The sequence below is a fragment of the Mustela lutreola genome, chromosome 1, assembly GCF_030435805.1.
Source record: "Mustela lutreola isolate mMusLut2 chromosome 1, mMusLut2.pri, whole genome shotgun sequence".
In the NCBI taxonomy this organism is placed as follows: Eukaryota; Metazoa; Chordata; class Mammalia; order Carnivora; family Mustelidae; genus Mustela; species Mustela lutreola.
In genome coordinates, this window is record NC_081290.1 from 109,260,550 (window position 1) to 109,276,932 (window position 16,383).

Here is a 16,383-nt window from a genome sequence, read left to right on the forward strand (position 1 = left end):
CTATTCATTTTAGAGAGAGAGGCAGATGGTGAATGCATGTACAAGCAGGGGAAGGGGCAGAGGGAGAGAATCTCAAGCAGATTCCCCACTAAAAGTTGGAAGCTCAATTGACTGAGCCACTGAGGCACCCCTGTTTTGGGTTTTTTGTGTGCTTTCTTTTCATATTTTTAGTGTTGTCTTACAAAAAGCTAACTTTGTATGCCTTTTGTCTATGAAGTTAGTTTTTGATATTGCTGTTGCTGGGAGAGGTAATCAAAGCATATATCCCTCACAGCTTGAATAAAATTCGAGAAGAGCTTGAAAATGTCATTAGTAGATAAACTGATTAACCCTAAATGAAGTCTCTGAGGATTTTAATTTTTCTATGAATTCTACTTCAGTAATAATATCATTGTGTAAAATACTATCATTTGGAAAAATATTCCAAGATGTTTTATGTTCAGATCTTGGTAGTTTCCTCATTATTTACTTTTTTGTAAATATTGCATAATTATGCATTATTAAAAATGTATAATAATTACAAGAGTAAATTATCAGGATACAAGTATGTTAAGTAAAAGTTCTCTGTTTTCCTTAGATACTCTCTTTTCCATTTTACTTTTCTTCACTCCCTGGAGTAGTCAGGTCAGTGTTAATTTTGGTTTGTAGTCTTCCAAAGCTTTTCAGTGTGCAGGTCTATCTGTTTCTTTCTTTATACAGGTGACAAAACTGTTAACATTTTTGTTTGTGCAGATTTTGCCCTGTTATTTTAAACTTTGTGATAAATAAATAGTCACGTATTTTGTCAGCTTAATATTAATGGGTATTTAGACTTTTTCTGTTTCCTCTTTACACTGTTGTAGTATATGCATTCCTGTATGTTTTTTGTGTACTTGTGGGAATATATTTATTAGCTAAAATTTCAGATTTTTAAAAAAAGATTTTATTTACTTGAGAGAGCGGTGGGGAAGAGCAGAGGGAGAAGTAGGTTCCCAGCTGAGGAGGGAGCTTGATTTGAGGATCCTTAGATCAGGACCCAAGCTAAAGGCAGATGCCTAACTGACTGAGCCACCCAGGAGGCCCAAGATTTCAGATTTCTTAGGTGAAAGACTGACTATGCTTTAACAGCCTAAATAGATAATTGTCGAATTATCCTCCTTTATCAGCTTAGGCTCTTAGCAATCTGAGTTCTTGGTTTCTACATCTTTGCAATTGATCCTAGTCTGATTTATAAAAAAAACAATGTATTCTCATTTTAAATTTGCATTTTAAAAAAGATTTTATTTATTTCTTTGTCTGAGAGAGAGCACATAAGGAGCGGGGGAGAGAGAAGCAGGCTGGGGAGCTCAATACCAGGACTGGGATCATGACCTGAGCCAAAGGCAGATGGTTAACCGACCAGAGCCAGCCAGGTGTCCCTAAATTTGCATTTCTTTTTGACGTTGCACAGCTTTGTCATATATATGGAACATTTTTGTTTTTATCTGTGGACAGTTTGCTCTTTTGTCTAGGTATGGGAAGCGAGTATTCTTTAAAGGGTGCCTGGGTGGCTTTGTTAAGTGTCCCTCTTTTGAGTTTGACTCAGATGGTGATTTCAGGGTTTTGAGATCAAGCCCTGGTATTGGGCTCTGCACTCAGCAGGGAGTCTGCTTGAGATCCCCCCTCCCTGCCCCTCCAGCAATCTTTTCAAAATAAATTAATCTTTAAAAATAAAAAAGTTTATTTCCAGGCATTGTAATTAGGGCTGCTGACTTACCCATGTAGGACATTAAGGTGAAAATGATTTATCCAAATAATTTGTCTTTTAACATTGTTTGTGGAATTATATTTTTTTAAAACCGTTTTTATCTTTTCTTTATTTTTAACAAGTTTTGGTTTTTATGTATGTGGTTTTATGTAGCACCTTTCCTCCATGGCTTATGGGTTTCATGTCCATCTTAGGAATAACTTTATCCACATAATTATTCTGTTTAATAGCTGCATGGTTCTATTTTATTGGTGTATATTTTATTTAAGTCAGCAGTTCTTAAATTTTTGGTCTCAAGACCTTTTTATTGAGGACCCCACAGAGCTTTGGTTATGTAGATTTTTATCTATTTCCCTTTAGTATATTAGAAAATAAACCTGAGAAAATCTAAAATTATATATTCATTTAGAAAATCCATTGCACGTTAACAAATATTTTTTATGAAAAAATACTGAAAAATATAGTGGGAAGAATAGCATTTTTATAAATCTCTTTAAGTGCCTGTCTTAACAGAAGTTTGTGTAGCTGCATTCAGTCTGTGAAGGAGATAAGTTGTTTCATGGGAAGTATAAGAGTATATGTCCTCATATAAGTACATGGTTGGAAAAGGAGGATTTTTAATAGCCTTGTAAGTTAATTATAGATACTATCCTTTGATAATACTTTTTTTATAGGTCAGCTGCAATGTACAATCTGAAAACCTATCCAAGAATCTTTCCTTCTTTGTTTCATTAATATCTATTGGCCTGTCTTGCATTTGGCATAGACCTTTTACCCTTGCATGATTTTGAAACACCAGGGGGGTCCTTTGGAAAACATTGCTTCAGTGAGTTATGCAGATCTTCTACGTACTGATAGTTCTTATTATGCAGTATGGAAACAGTAACGTTCATTAATATCACTACTGAACTCATCAGAAATGTGTTTTAGTTGTGGTAAGTTTGTCACAGTGGCACATGCAGTCTTTCCAGACTTCTGATTTTCTCCTGGAAGCTCACTCTCTTCATTTTCAAGAAATAACTGTGTTTATCTATCAGTCATGGTTAAAATGGAGTTTTATGAAAAAAGTGGCTAGTTTACAATTCAGTTCCTTAAGCATTGATTGTACTTTGGTATATGGAAATGTTTTGTTGTTGATTTTGATTTTTTGCAGAATATGAAAAAGATGTAGCTAGATTAAAATTCAATGAAACCAATTACTGTGTTTCATCAGTGGCATTCTTAATTGCAACTGACGTTGTTACTCTCAGAGGTGGTGAAAGGAAAGGGTGTAGTGACTGCTAGTACGATTTGATACCATTGTATGGAACTTGCTAAAGCCGATTTAGTCCACCATTGCTTTTGTACCATTAGTACAGATGTCAACACAGGGGAAAATAAAATAATGTCTTAGCATTGTTATGAAAATAGTTCTTACGGATCAGAGTTCCCTGAAAGGGTCCTGAAGTCCCCTAAGCATTTGCAAACCACATTTTGATAACTGGATTTAAATGATCCCTTGTTGAAAGTGCTTAAGATGTTTCCAAATTTTCCAACATGAACTACATTCTCATACAAACATTTTTACCTAATCATCTAATTATTTTGTTAGGATAAATTTTTATATGTCCAATCGCTGGATGCAGTAAAAAAACAAAAAAAGAATTTTATTAATCATTTTTAATTGAGGTATAATTCACATATAACATTAGTTTCAGGTGTAAAACATGACTCAGTATTTGTGTGTGTTTTTTTTTTTTTTTTTGTATTAGCATATAATGTATTATTTGCTTCAGGGGTACAGGTCTGTGAATCATCAGTCTTAGACAATTCACAGCACTCACCATAGCACCTACCCTCCCCAATGTCCATCATAACTATATTGTGAAATGATCACTGTAGAAAGTTTACATAATATCGGTCACCATACTTAAAAAAAGGTTTTTTTCCTTGTAATGAGAACTTTTAAGATTTACTCTATCTACTTTTCATATACATAATACATCGTCATTAACCATAGTCTCCATGTTGTATATCATTAATGACTTATGTATTTTATAACTGGAACTTTGTACCTTTTGACCCTCTTCACTTCTTTTTACCCAACCCCTACCTCTGGCAGCCACCACTCTTTCTGTGTTTATGACCTTGGTTTTTTTAGTTTTTTGTTTTAAGATTTCCCCATATAAATGAGAAACATAACCGTATTTGTCTTTCTTTATCTGACTGACTTAACATGTGCCCTCCATGTTCATCCAATGTCTCAAATGACAGATTTCTTCTTCTTTTTTTGTGGGCAAATAATACTCTATTGTGTACATACAACATTTTCTTCACCCATTCATTCATTGATGGGTACTGAGGTGATTTCCACATGTAAATAATGCTGCATAAACATGAGGGTGGTGCATACATCTTTTTGAGTTCGTGTTTTCATTTTCTTCAGTAAATACCCAGAAGTGGAATTGCTAGATGATATGGTCGTTCTATTTTGAATATTTTCAGAAAAGATTAAATTAATTTTGGAAAACCAGAGTATACAGTACTTGACCTTATTACATGTGTCCTTAATAATTTCTATGCCTTTGCTTTTTTTCTTTTTTGTCCTTAGCGGCTTGGCAAATTCACATTGTCAAACGGATGTTGAAATGCATCTCATTTTTATGTCAGATAATCCAAGCGTTAATTGTGGAGTTGTGAAGTATATATAATGTGCTTGGAAACCTGTCTTCAGACAACCTTATTCTCAGTGAGAAAATGAAATTTCCCTCTTGAGTTACCTTTGGTATCGTAATTCAGATAATTGTACTAAAGATGTTATCTTGGGCTATTTAAGTGTAACTTTGATGTGACATGAGTTTGTATTCTAGGTATTAGAATAAAACTTTTTTTAACAGTTATATACAGATATATAGAAACTAGTATACATTATTTCACAGCATGTGACAGCATTACTCAGTGAATCCTTTTATTTTGTTATTTTCTCATTTCTGTGCTTGTGTAAAGAGGGAATTCCATTTCATGCCCCCCCCCCCTTTTTAGGAGTCTCTTATTTTCCACTCTTGGCTAATACCTTTGCATTTCTCTGAAAATTCAGCTTTTTTGCTCCCTGCTTTCTTTTCTGCACTTTTCAGTGCTTCTACTGTTTTTCTTAAGTAACTGCTTCTTTATCTCTGTCAGAGCAGTTGGCACTCTGTAATTGTCTATTAACACTTCTGTGAATTACTCTAATGGATGAACCCAATGGGTCTCTAAAGTATGGCAGAGAATCTGTTAGGAAGTAGGTACAAAATACATACTTATTTTTTTTTTTCCTTTAAAGATCTTTTTTAGGGGCGCCTGGGTGGCTCTGTCATTCCACATCTGCCTTCCGCTCTGGTCATGGTCCCAGGGTCCTGGGAGGCCTGCTTCTCCCTCAGCCTCTCCCTCTGCTTGTGTTCCCTCTCTCCCTGTGTCTCTCTCTGAAATAGACACACAGGGAGAGGGAACACAAGCAGGGGGAGAGAGTGAGAGAGAAGCAGACCTCCCGCCGAGCAGGGAGCCCCATGCAGGGCCTGATCCCAGGATCCTGGGACCATGACCAGAGCCGAAGGCAGATGTGGAACAACTGAGCCACCCAGGGGCCCAGAATACATACTTTCTAAATGAAAGAGCGAAAACTACTCATTATTTGCTACTATATTATCTACCATTTAAAATTATTTTTAAATTAAAATAAATTTTTAATTGTGGTAAAATACACCATAACAGAATTTACCATCTTAGCCATTTTTTAAGTGTATGGTTCAGTAGCGTTGAGTACATCCATGCTGTTGTGCATCCAGTCTCCAGAACTCTTTTTCATCTTGCAAAACTAAAACTCTGTATCCATTAAACAGTTGTCCATTCCCTTTCCTTCTAGCCCCTGCCATTTTACCTTCTGTCTCTGAATTTGATTACTTTAAATACTTCATATAAGTAGATTCATACTGTTTGTCTTTCGTGATTGGCTTATTTCACTTGTAATGTCCTTAAGGTTCATCCTCAGACTTTGTTTTTAAGTCTGACACATATTCCACTGTATATTTAAACCAGATTTTATTTATCTACTCATCTGTTAGTGGACAATTGGGCTGCTTCCTTCCTTTGGCTGTTGTGAAGAATGCGGCTAGGAATGTGAATGTAAAAACTACCATGTTTGACACTGACTTTTTACTTTTAGATGGGCACTCTGGTTTTTTAAAAATGATAAAAGCAAAACTTGGCAAGCAAACCTTCGGCTGATCTCTAAGTTTGATACTGTTGAAGACTTTTGGGCGTAAGTAACCATTTAGGATGTTTGTTTTATTAAATGTGTAATTTTTCATTTTAAGTCACATTTCCAAAATGGAGGATAGAGTAAACAATAGATGTTCATCTGTAGACCTACCTTTTTGTTTGTCCATCTCCTCAGAACTGTTTGAATTGGAAAGCTTTAGTCTTGTCAGCCTTTAGCCCTGTGTATATTTTATATTCTTGGCCTAAGAGATCCTTCCCTTGAGAGTCCTTTGTTGCTTCTAGAACTTTTGACAATATGTTGGAACCTGTCCCCTTTCTTGGTTGCCTAGATACATTTGCCCCATACTCAGGAGCTTTGTTAGGTTCCATTTTTGCAAATTTTTTTTGGTGTAACACCTAGGATTTTCTGTGATACGGATTCTGAGATTTTTCAAAGGCTGAAAGGTTTGTCCAAGTAAAATTTAGGTAAAGTAAAATTTAAAATTTGTAAAGTCTTTTGAAGAAGTTTTGTTCTATTGATTATCGAAAAACAAATTAATTTAGGATGTAATTTATTTGAAAAATGATTTTCATTTCAAAGATAAAACTTTTAAAACATTTTTAAGAGGTGTAAACTTATCTAAAAATTCTAATTTGTACATCTAGTATTTTTTTGGATCCTATATATGTTGAATCAGTGATATAACTCTTATGTATTAACATAACCCCTGAGTATATTTTGCCCACAAAAAAGAACAGATTGTCAGAATATTCATATATGTATACTTCTTCCAGGGCAGAAACCGTATTCTTCTGTATCTTTGCAGTGCTTTGCCCATAATAGGCATTAAATGTGCATTTGAATCACTGGGGGGAAAAGCATAGAAAAATTTGAGATAACTCTTAAATTTTGAGCTCTGTACTTTGAGTGGTCACTTTATATTGAAATCATTATCTTTTTTTGAAGTAATGGAACTGTATTTAAATCCCCAGTAATTCATAGGTTTAGTTGTCTAATTAAACTAGGGTTACTGTGTTTTGCCCTTCCATCAAAACATCAAGTGATTTTCTTCTTTGATTGTATTTATTTGAGTCCTCTAAAAAGTCTTCAGTCTCCTATGGAAGAGGAAGAACAAGAGTCTTGGGAACCATTTCCCCCTCTGAACCAGATCTGCATTTATCTGGTTTGTTAGGCTTTTTACCGGTTTACATAATTGGGTTTCTAAGTGAGCCTGTAATTACAGCATGGCCCCATACATTAGTTTTGTGTAAGCAATGTCATTGCATAGTAGACTTTCACACTTAGACGTATGAAGGAATTCTTTAGCTTTCTGTAAATACCTAAGCACTTAATTTCTCACTTTTTTTTCCTGGCAGATTTAGTGTTAAACAACTGTTGAGCCCTTTGGGACTTAACCAGTCTCATCTGTAGTGCTCTGATTCTGTTTAAATGTGTCACTACAAATACTCATTACTATAAACTTAATAGACTTTAGAGCACAGTGAAGGAGAAAGGAGAAGGCATAAAGAAGCATTGGGCATTTCTACCTTGAGTGCCATTGAAGAAGGCATTTCCACCCTCTCCAATAATTTCGTAAAGTGGTGGTACTAATTCTATAGTTACTGTTACTATCCAGGCCTCTTCTCTTTTGCCTAGTGGAAGCTGCCAATGATAATGTAGTTTGGAAGAGTGACTGATGAGTAACTCTGCATATCTTATTCAGCCTTGGGCTGCCTTCCCCCAAATTGGATTTGTATGTAATCCTGTGGAATGTGATCCAAACGATGCCAGAATCTTTCTTAAAATTCTACTTGAAATATTTCTGGATTAAAATAGCATCAAGAGAATCTGACTAAGGATAATAGCATTGTCCATGGTCTGCAGATGTAGCAGAGATCATGTTTCTGCATCTAATGTTGGAGACAGGCAAAACATCCTTAAATCTGTTGCCAATTTTATTATAACTTTAGGAGGTCAAGTGATTTAGCCTTCTACCTTCAGGCTAGTGAATATTTAAGTCATTGCAAGTGTTACTCTGTTATATTGATACTTGGGGAAAAGTTTAGAAATATAGATTCCAGGGTTCCACCCTATGCATAAAGGGATTAAAATCACAGGAGTAGGGCCTGGGGTGGGTTTTGTTTGTTTGCTTCCTTGTTTTTTTCCAAAACTTTCCAAATAATTGCTATGCCGACTGACTAGTAATGACTTCAGTATTTGAGAACCATTGGTCTTTTCTTGGACAACTTCAAGGATAATAATGTTGTCTTCTTTCAGTCATGCAGTGCTGATAGTCAGGAGGTTTGTCTTGCTTTTCCTTGATTTGTTTTTTTGTGTGTTTAAAACTGCTTATTAGCATCATGAATTCTTGTATGTACAGAAAACAGCCTCATACCTCCTATTCTCAGTTTCTTATATATACATATGTATGCACTGAGTTAACTAATACATCAAAATATACTTTTGTCAGAATAAAATCATTAAAAGTATTTTCTAGAAAATGATCAAATGCTGATTCTTGAATTGACCATTATTAAGATACCTGTTTGGTCCATTATGGAAATTGACTCAGTAGAAAAACAAGTATACAAACTTTTATCTTTTTATTTTACCATATTCTCTAAATGCTTATGTAAGTACCTAAACTCTGCATTACATATTCTGTGTTTATAATTGTCCTTTTCTTTTACCTAGTCTGTACAACCACATCCAGTTGTCTAGTAATTTAATGCCTGGCTGTGACTACTCACTTTTTAAGGTATGTTTAACTGGTGATTTCATACATTCATTATAAGACTGGACCATTCAGTTACTCAGTAAGAAATCTTGTCAGAAACTTAGGAATAGTTAATACTCTGAGTTTTGGAGAATAATTAAATTAATTTTACTGGGCTTTAGCCTAAACAGATTTTGCCTTACTGCTATAAATAATTGCAATTGAGAATCTTACTCTGTGGACACACACTGTGATTGATTTTTGACCATCCAGTCCAGTCTTTCTTACACATTTGAGTAGACTGAAGTCTAGAACTCTAGAGTTCATCAAGAATTCTTAACCTTGGATGCATTGGTCTTCAGGATATTCATATTTACAAATGGGTTTTGTCAAGTGGTAGGGGGTGGGGCATTCATTAACTCCAAAATTGCATAATTTTTGCATATATTTTCTATATATAGAAATGTATGTAGCTTCTCAAGGGTATCTGTTTCTGGGTGTTTAAGAACCTCAATTTAAAGGAACCCCAAGGTTTATAGCTAATAACGATGTCAGGACTCTAATCTGTAGTCCCATAGCTTTAAATCCTGCCTGGTTTTTTCCCCACTACATCAGTAACAGCTTGATGGAGAACAAAGTAAGAAGTTGACAGAGTTGTTGCTTCCTCTTTGTAGTGCTCTCTTCAATTAAAGTAACAATTTTGTCTAATATTGTTACCTACTAACCTTGTAGGATGGTATTGAGCCTATGTGGGAAGATGAGAAAAACAAACGAGGAGGACGATGGCTAATTACATTGAACAAGCAGCAGAGACGAAGTGACCTGGATCGCTTTTGGCTAGAGACAGTAAGGTTTTAAAATTATAAAGCAGTTTTGGAATATTAAAACTTAGTTTGGGTTACATTTTACATTGGTTACTTAATTTAAGAGATAAGGATGCCCACCCTATAAAATCTTAAGCCAGCAATTAATTTTGTACTATCAGTGTATACTGTGTGTTTTACATATTGGTACAGTGAAACCTCTTACCATATTACAAATCAGATATAAAGAGATTGGCAGTTTACTTTCACCTTCCATAGTAAGCTCATCCTGGTCATTTCATTAGCCTCAAAATTCTAGAACCTTGCATTTTTGTATTATACAAGTTTTACAGCCCTCTTAAGAGTATTAATTTGTATACTAAATTTTTTAGATCATTGAAGCAAACAATGAAATTGATCCTATATATTGTGCTATAACCTGGAACTTTTGGCTTTATAAGACATATATTAAATATGAGGTAATTGTCATTTTCTCTAGTGAGAAGTTCTAAACCCCAACCTATCAGACATAAGGATAATAATCTCTTTTGGATTTTTAGCACTTGTCATAGTGTTTCATTTATAGTTAGCACTTACGAAGTTAAGCAGTTTGTCAGTATTTCAATGAATGGGTTTTTTATTTGTTTGGTTTTTCTTTTTTTATGAAGAGATTGATTTTGTTTTGGGGGGAGATTATCAGTAAATCCATTTTAGAATTCCACTTTAAAAAAGTCATTTCAGCTCTATAAGATGACAGATGTTCTGGAGATGGATGGTTGTGATAGTTACACAATGTTGTCAATATACTTAATGCCACTGAACCATATCCTTTAAAATGGTTAAAAGTGATTTAATGTTGTGTCGTCCATACTCAAATCAAAAAACCCATTTTTTTAAATGGTAAAAATGGGTAAGTTTTATATTTGCCACAATAAAAAAAAAATTGTGTTCATGAAAAACGGTGAGAACAAGAGGCAGCATGAGCAACTATTCAGTTATTCCATTAATACTTGTTTGCTGGCAAGTTGAAGCAGCAGCAGAGCAAATGAATATTAAGATAATTTGCCTTTTACATTTGCCCTGACCTCAATTGCCCCACTTGCTTAAAAAGCTAAAATAACTGTTAATGATCTTGATATTAAACACACAAATGAATTTTTGAAAATTCAGGACAAAGAACTATATATATAAATAGAATTTAGATGTTCAAAAAGTTAACTTTTGATTAAAAAACTGTTTTGTAAAGAAACGTTTGTAGTTCATTAAGCAATGTATAATTTATTTAATGTAATTTGGGATTGAATTTTTTTCTTTTTTAAAGCTGCTGTGCCTTATTGGAGAATCTTTTGATGACTACAGTGATGATGTATGTGGAGCTGTTGTTAATGTTAGAGCTAAAGGTGATAAGATAGCAATATGGACTACTGAATGTGAAAACAGAGAGGCTGTTACACATATAGGGTAAGTTTTGCTGTTTGTATACTTCCTTTAAAATATTAAGATAAAAATATATTAAGATAACTAGAAGCAGATTTTAAAATCATAACATTAATATTATAATACTCTTAGTAATTCAGTGAGTATTGGCAAATAATGTATGTGCCTTGTGTGTACATATGTGTACACTGTACATAAACTTCCAGTCACATTTAAGTAATAGTATCTTAGTTCTGACCATATTTTTAAAACCCACGTTTTGTTTTTAATTTTTTTGTTTGTGAATATTATTCCTTGTAAAAATTACCTATCACTTCCACCCACCCCACCCCCATATATTGGTCATTGTTAACTGGGATCATCTTTTTATTACATTTAACTTAGTAAAATTTGACTTTAAATTTTGTTTTAAAATTAAGTATTGGTCATAGGTCACAAAATGTTTGGTTCGCTCTTTGTGATTTTTTTCCAAACATTATGAATTCTCCTATGAACATAATTTCTTTCTAGATTTAAAGGTACAGAGATCTACCAGGTTCCATTCCATAGAGGTTTTCTTTAAAGAGAGGTTGACTGTTGTTTGTGGTCATACTCAATCTTCCTGTCAGCATCAAAAGTTATTAGTTGTGGGATTTAATATTTTAAAACAGTTTAAAAATAAGTACAAATTTCTTTTCTTTGAAAATCTTGTATTTGTGTCAGTATTAAAAATTATTGAAATGTTTGTGAAATATTTGACTTCAGTTTTTCAAGGGAGGATTTTTTTTTAAACCCTTCCAAGTTACATGGCTCAGTGCTCTGCTTTCTGGCATTTTTAATGATTAAGTATAATGGAAGGGAATACACTGTATCATAACATAAATCTGATAATAGTTATAATTTTGGTTATCATAAAACTGTTTTTAGAACGTTTATTTGAAGGAAGGTAGTAGAATCTTCTGGAAGGTTGAATATGGATAAAAACTATCCTAGTATCATATTGGAGGATTTAGCTCCCAATATGTATAAACATATGTCTTTATTTTGGTGTTTATTTTTGAAGTGCTGCTGGATTCGTAACTTTACCTGTGGTGCTCTCTGTGATCTGGCCCCAATTTTACATTGTCACCCTTTTTGCTATACTCTTTTTCTTTATGAGCTATAACCGCACAGCCTTATTTTGTTCCCCAGCCTTCATATGTGCTTCTTTCTCTCAGCATTTTACTTTTAACCTCATGACTTTTAAAGGGGAGATTTCTCTAATTTCACAGACAAGATTAGATCATCCTTGTTATACAATATCACAGCCCCTACACTTACCCATTTTGGCACTCATCATAGTTTGTTCTTAAAATAGAGTCACATGTTATTTGAAAATTAAGTTGCAGAGTTAGTATTTAAAGCAGAAATCATATATGTTCTAAATTACCCTGAAAATACCACAAAGTAAGTGTGGTAAATGTAATTTGTAGTAATATACAATATTTGTTATGGTTTATATGTAAAATAAAATTGTAGCATTTTATATCAGCAAATTAAAGTAGACATATAGGCAATTTTGTATAAATGAGTTATGCATATCATACAGCTCCACTGTATGTATTTGTGATTGTTTGTAAATAATCAAATACTATGAACACCCTGGGACTGTCCATGCTTTACTTATTATTGATTTATTAGTAATTACACAGTACCTCATAACAGGTCTCAGATACTGGTTAAGTGATTAACTGAAATTGCTGTAAAATGAAGGGTAAATTTTACTAAAAGGAAAAGGCTATGCAGTTTCCTGTTTCATGCTCTGGACTTTTTTTTTTTTTTTAATGTAAAGAACTGGAATATCAAATTTAGTGTGTGTGAATGAAAATTAATGTCTACTATTTTTATTTTTCTTCTTCTAGGAGGGTATACAAGGAAAGGTTAGGACTTCCTCCAAAGATAGTGATTGGTTATCAGTCCCATGCAGACACAGCTACTAAGAGCGGCTCCACCACTAAAAATAGGTTTGTTGTTTAAGAAGACACCTTCTGAGTATTCTCATAGGAGACTGCGTCAAGCAATCGAGATTTGGGAGCTGAACCAAAGCCTCTTCAAAAGCAGAGTGGACTGCATTTAAATTTGATTTCCATCTAAATGTTGCTAAGATATAAGAGAAGTCTCATTCGCCTTTGTCTTGTACTTCTGTGTTCATATTTTTTTTTTTTTTAAATTTTGGCTAGAGTGTCCACTATCCCAATCAAAGAATTACAGTACACATCATCCCCAGAATCCATAAGTGTGTTCCTGGCCCACTCTGTAATAGCTTAGTAGAATTACCATTACAAACACATTTTACCTATCCACAATATTCAAAAAAGAACTTGCATTTCTATACCTTACAGGAAAAAAATTTTGTTTATGTTCCATTGTATGCAGGAGCATATTTTGCTGGTTTGAAAGAGTATGATGCATACAGTTTTCTAGCAATTTTCTTTGTTTCTTTTTACAGCATTGTCTTTGCTGTACTCTTGCTGATGGCTGCTAGATTTTAATTTATTTGTTTCCCTACTTGATAACATTAGTGATTCTGATTTCAGTTTTTCATTTGTTTTGCTTTTGTTTTTTTTCCTCATGTAACATTGGTGAAGGATCCAGGAATATGACACAAAGGTGGAATAAACATTAATTTTGTGCATTCTTTGGTAATTTTTTTGTTTTTTTGTAACTACAAAGCTTTGCTACAAATTTATGCATTTCATTCAAATCAGTGATCTATGTTTGTGTGATTTCCTAAACATAATTGTGGATTATAAAAAATGTAACATCATAATTACATTCCTAATTAGAATTAGTATGTCTGTTTTTGTATCTTTATGCTGTATTTTAACACTTTGTATTACTTAGGTTATTTTGCTTTGGTTAAAAAATGGCTCAAGTAGAAAAGCGGTCCCATTCATATTAAGACAGTGTACAAAACTGTAAATAAAATGTGTACAGTGAATTGTCTTTTAGACAACTAGATTTGTCCTTTTATTTCTCCATCTCTATAGAAGGAATTTGTACCTCTTATTGCCAGGCAGTCTCTATTGTGTCTTCTTGTAGTGTCTTCCACGTGAACAGCATAAGTTTGGAGCACTAGTTTTGATTATTATGTTTATTAAAATTTTTAATAAATTGAATAGGTAGCACCATATGTATGGAATTAAATTGATGTGGCTATCTTTGTTTTTTATGCAGGAAGGCATGGTCCTTCGGTCTTAGATAAATAATATACTCCTAACATGTTAAAACTCAAGAGAATTATTATCTCGGTGCATTACCATTTGATCGGAATGGTAGTTGTAAAACTTGGTTGCTGAATTGAGATGTTCTGTTGTGTCAATATGATAGCATAGGGAAAGAGTACAGATGGTAGGGATATATACATTAAGAATTTTGTTAGTGTTACTGTCTAAATAGAATGGAATAAATAGGTATGAAGACTTATATTTATATTGGTAAATTGGTGTAATGTGGTTTTATGTAAATTTGAAAACTTGATCTACTCTTTGTAGGCATTTGAAAGCACATGTGAAAAACTTTGTACATAATAGATAACTGTGTATTTCTGATAAGATAAAATGAAATATGGCTGTTATAGACAAAAAGGTAAGCTGAACTTACAGATAGAATGAAAATCATTAGATAAGAGGAAAATTTGTCTTTAAATGGTGATTATGAATTAATTTAAAAATAAGTTTGACAAAAATCCTATGTATAGTAAACATGAAATTAATAGTATTGATTTCATTGAAGAATTTAAAAACAGCTTAAAGGGTACCACAGGCTACTATCTGAGTACTCTCAATACCACAAACTTAATATTCTTACTTAGTATTTTAGAAATACAGAATCTTTTGTGTTTATATTCTCTATAGACTGTACCTGATATCTGCTGCTTAAGCTTGGGTGATTGGTTAAGGTGATTTATTGTCTGTTGATATGTAGTTGTGAGCACTACAAGAGCTTATATATACATGATGGTGGTGGTGGTGTGTTGACAGTGGGTGCGATTGGAGTAATATATTAGGAATCAGTGCTCTGTTTCCTTAATTCTAAGGTGTAGTCCATTTTAAGAAGCATCAGCTTTCAGGAGTGGAGGAGGAATAATGAATTAAATGTACACATTTCTAAACTTGTTTTTAAAACCTGATTTATAATACTTATTTGATTATCCTTATTCTCATCATTTTAGAATCGTAATCAGTTTTATTTTAAGTCTTCTCCCAGTGGGTGGGGAGGATGATGAATTACTGAGTCACTTTTGGCAGATGCCACATAAGTATTACAGTGACTTGCAACTTTTCATAACTTCATTAGCATCTTTTCTAAATATAAGATTAGACTGTACATGATTTTCTATCTTTTTCTCCCTGTCCAACAGATTATAAATAAATATATTTTCATAATAGAGAATTAAAATCTTTTAACAAAAGAATTGTAATTAATTGTAGGGATGTGACATATTTAACCAATTTAATTGTTTATTCAGTTCAAGAGAAGGCTTTGAGACATACTGTGTAAGAATTAAATAATTACAATACTTATATAATACTTAATATGTGCCAGGCAGTGTTCTAAGCACTTTACATGCACTTTAACCTGCACAATTATCCTTTAATGTAGGTGCTGTTGTCCCCATTTTATAGATGAAACAGAAGCAGTGAGGATGTAAGTTGCTTTATAGCTTTTAAGTTGCAAAGTGGATTTTGTTACAGAGACCCTATAAATCACATTATAGTCTCTCAATAGTGTAGAGCCTATCTTACAGGCTATAGTAAATCACATCAGATTGTAGTCGTTTTATAGGCCAGGCATTTTTCTTTCATTTTACTTCCTTTGGTAATGAACTTAAAATAAGCCTCCTAGGCTCACCCTATTAGCAAGCAACTAAATCATTTGGGGGAGTTTTGAGAACATGGAGACAAAGATAACAGGAGTTTACAGATACATGAGTTACATAGTTACATAAGTTAAGCGAATATTTTCATATACTTTGTGTCTATATCCTGTTATCTTCTAAAATAAATGGTAAAACAAAATTTTCAGGTCGATAGGAGTGAACATTCTTAAGAGCTATAGCTTGCATTTAAAAGGATAATTTTAATTTTCTGAGGTAGTATGATAATGTGGTGTTTTAAATTTTAAAATTAAAACATGTTAATGACCAGTCTCTGTGCTACTTTTTATCTCTAATTGTTACGGATTCTCTTCATTATTTAGTGGGGGGAGAGCTGAATTTTCTCTCTCAAAGTCAGACTCTCTAGACTAATACAAGCTTTTAGTCAGATTGACATTAGAGAACAAAATGGTAGGTCATTGTTACACAGTGTCTCTGTGGACCCAGTGTAGAAACTGAGAATGTCTACATTCTATAGCAGTTTGATACTACTGTCACATTAAAGTATGTGATCAGTAATCTAGTAATTTTTGAAAATACATTTTACAAAAATATGTTCTTGGCAGAGTGCAATTTAAGGGTTAAAAT

The 16,383-nt window shown here is 33.3% G+C and overlaps 1 protein-coding gene across 4 annotated transcripts in view; it reads left to right on the forward strand.

Moving 5' to 3' along the window:
* EIF4E (eukaryotic translation initiation factor 4E) overlaps positions 1–16,065 on the forward strand; it is a 45,845-nt gene extending 29,780 nt beyond the window's left edge. For 2 of the 4 annotated variants that reach the window (XM_059172494.1, XM_059172503.1), the window contains 5 exons: positions 5,907–6,002; positions 8,637–8,700; positions 9,391–9,504; positions 10,783–10,922; positions 12,779–14,063. In XM_059172494.1, coding sequence (XP_059028477.1) covers positions 5,907–6,002; positions 8,637–8,700; positions 9,391–9,504; positions 10,783–10,922; positions 12,779–12,893 — 529 coding nt within the window. In that variant the 3' untranslated portion in view covers positions 12,894–14,063. Of the gene's footprint in view, positions 1–5,906; positions 6,003–8,636; positions 8,701–9,390; positions 9,510–10,782; positions 10,923–12,778 lie in introns of all 4 variants that reach the window. The other 2 variants (XM_059172491.1, XM_059172499.1) reach the window with 2 other exon arrangements.
* The last annotated feature ends 318 nt before the right edge of the window (positions 16,066–16,383 follow it).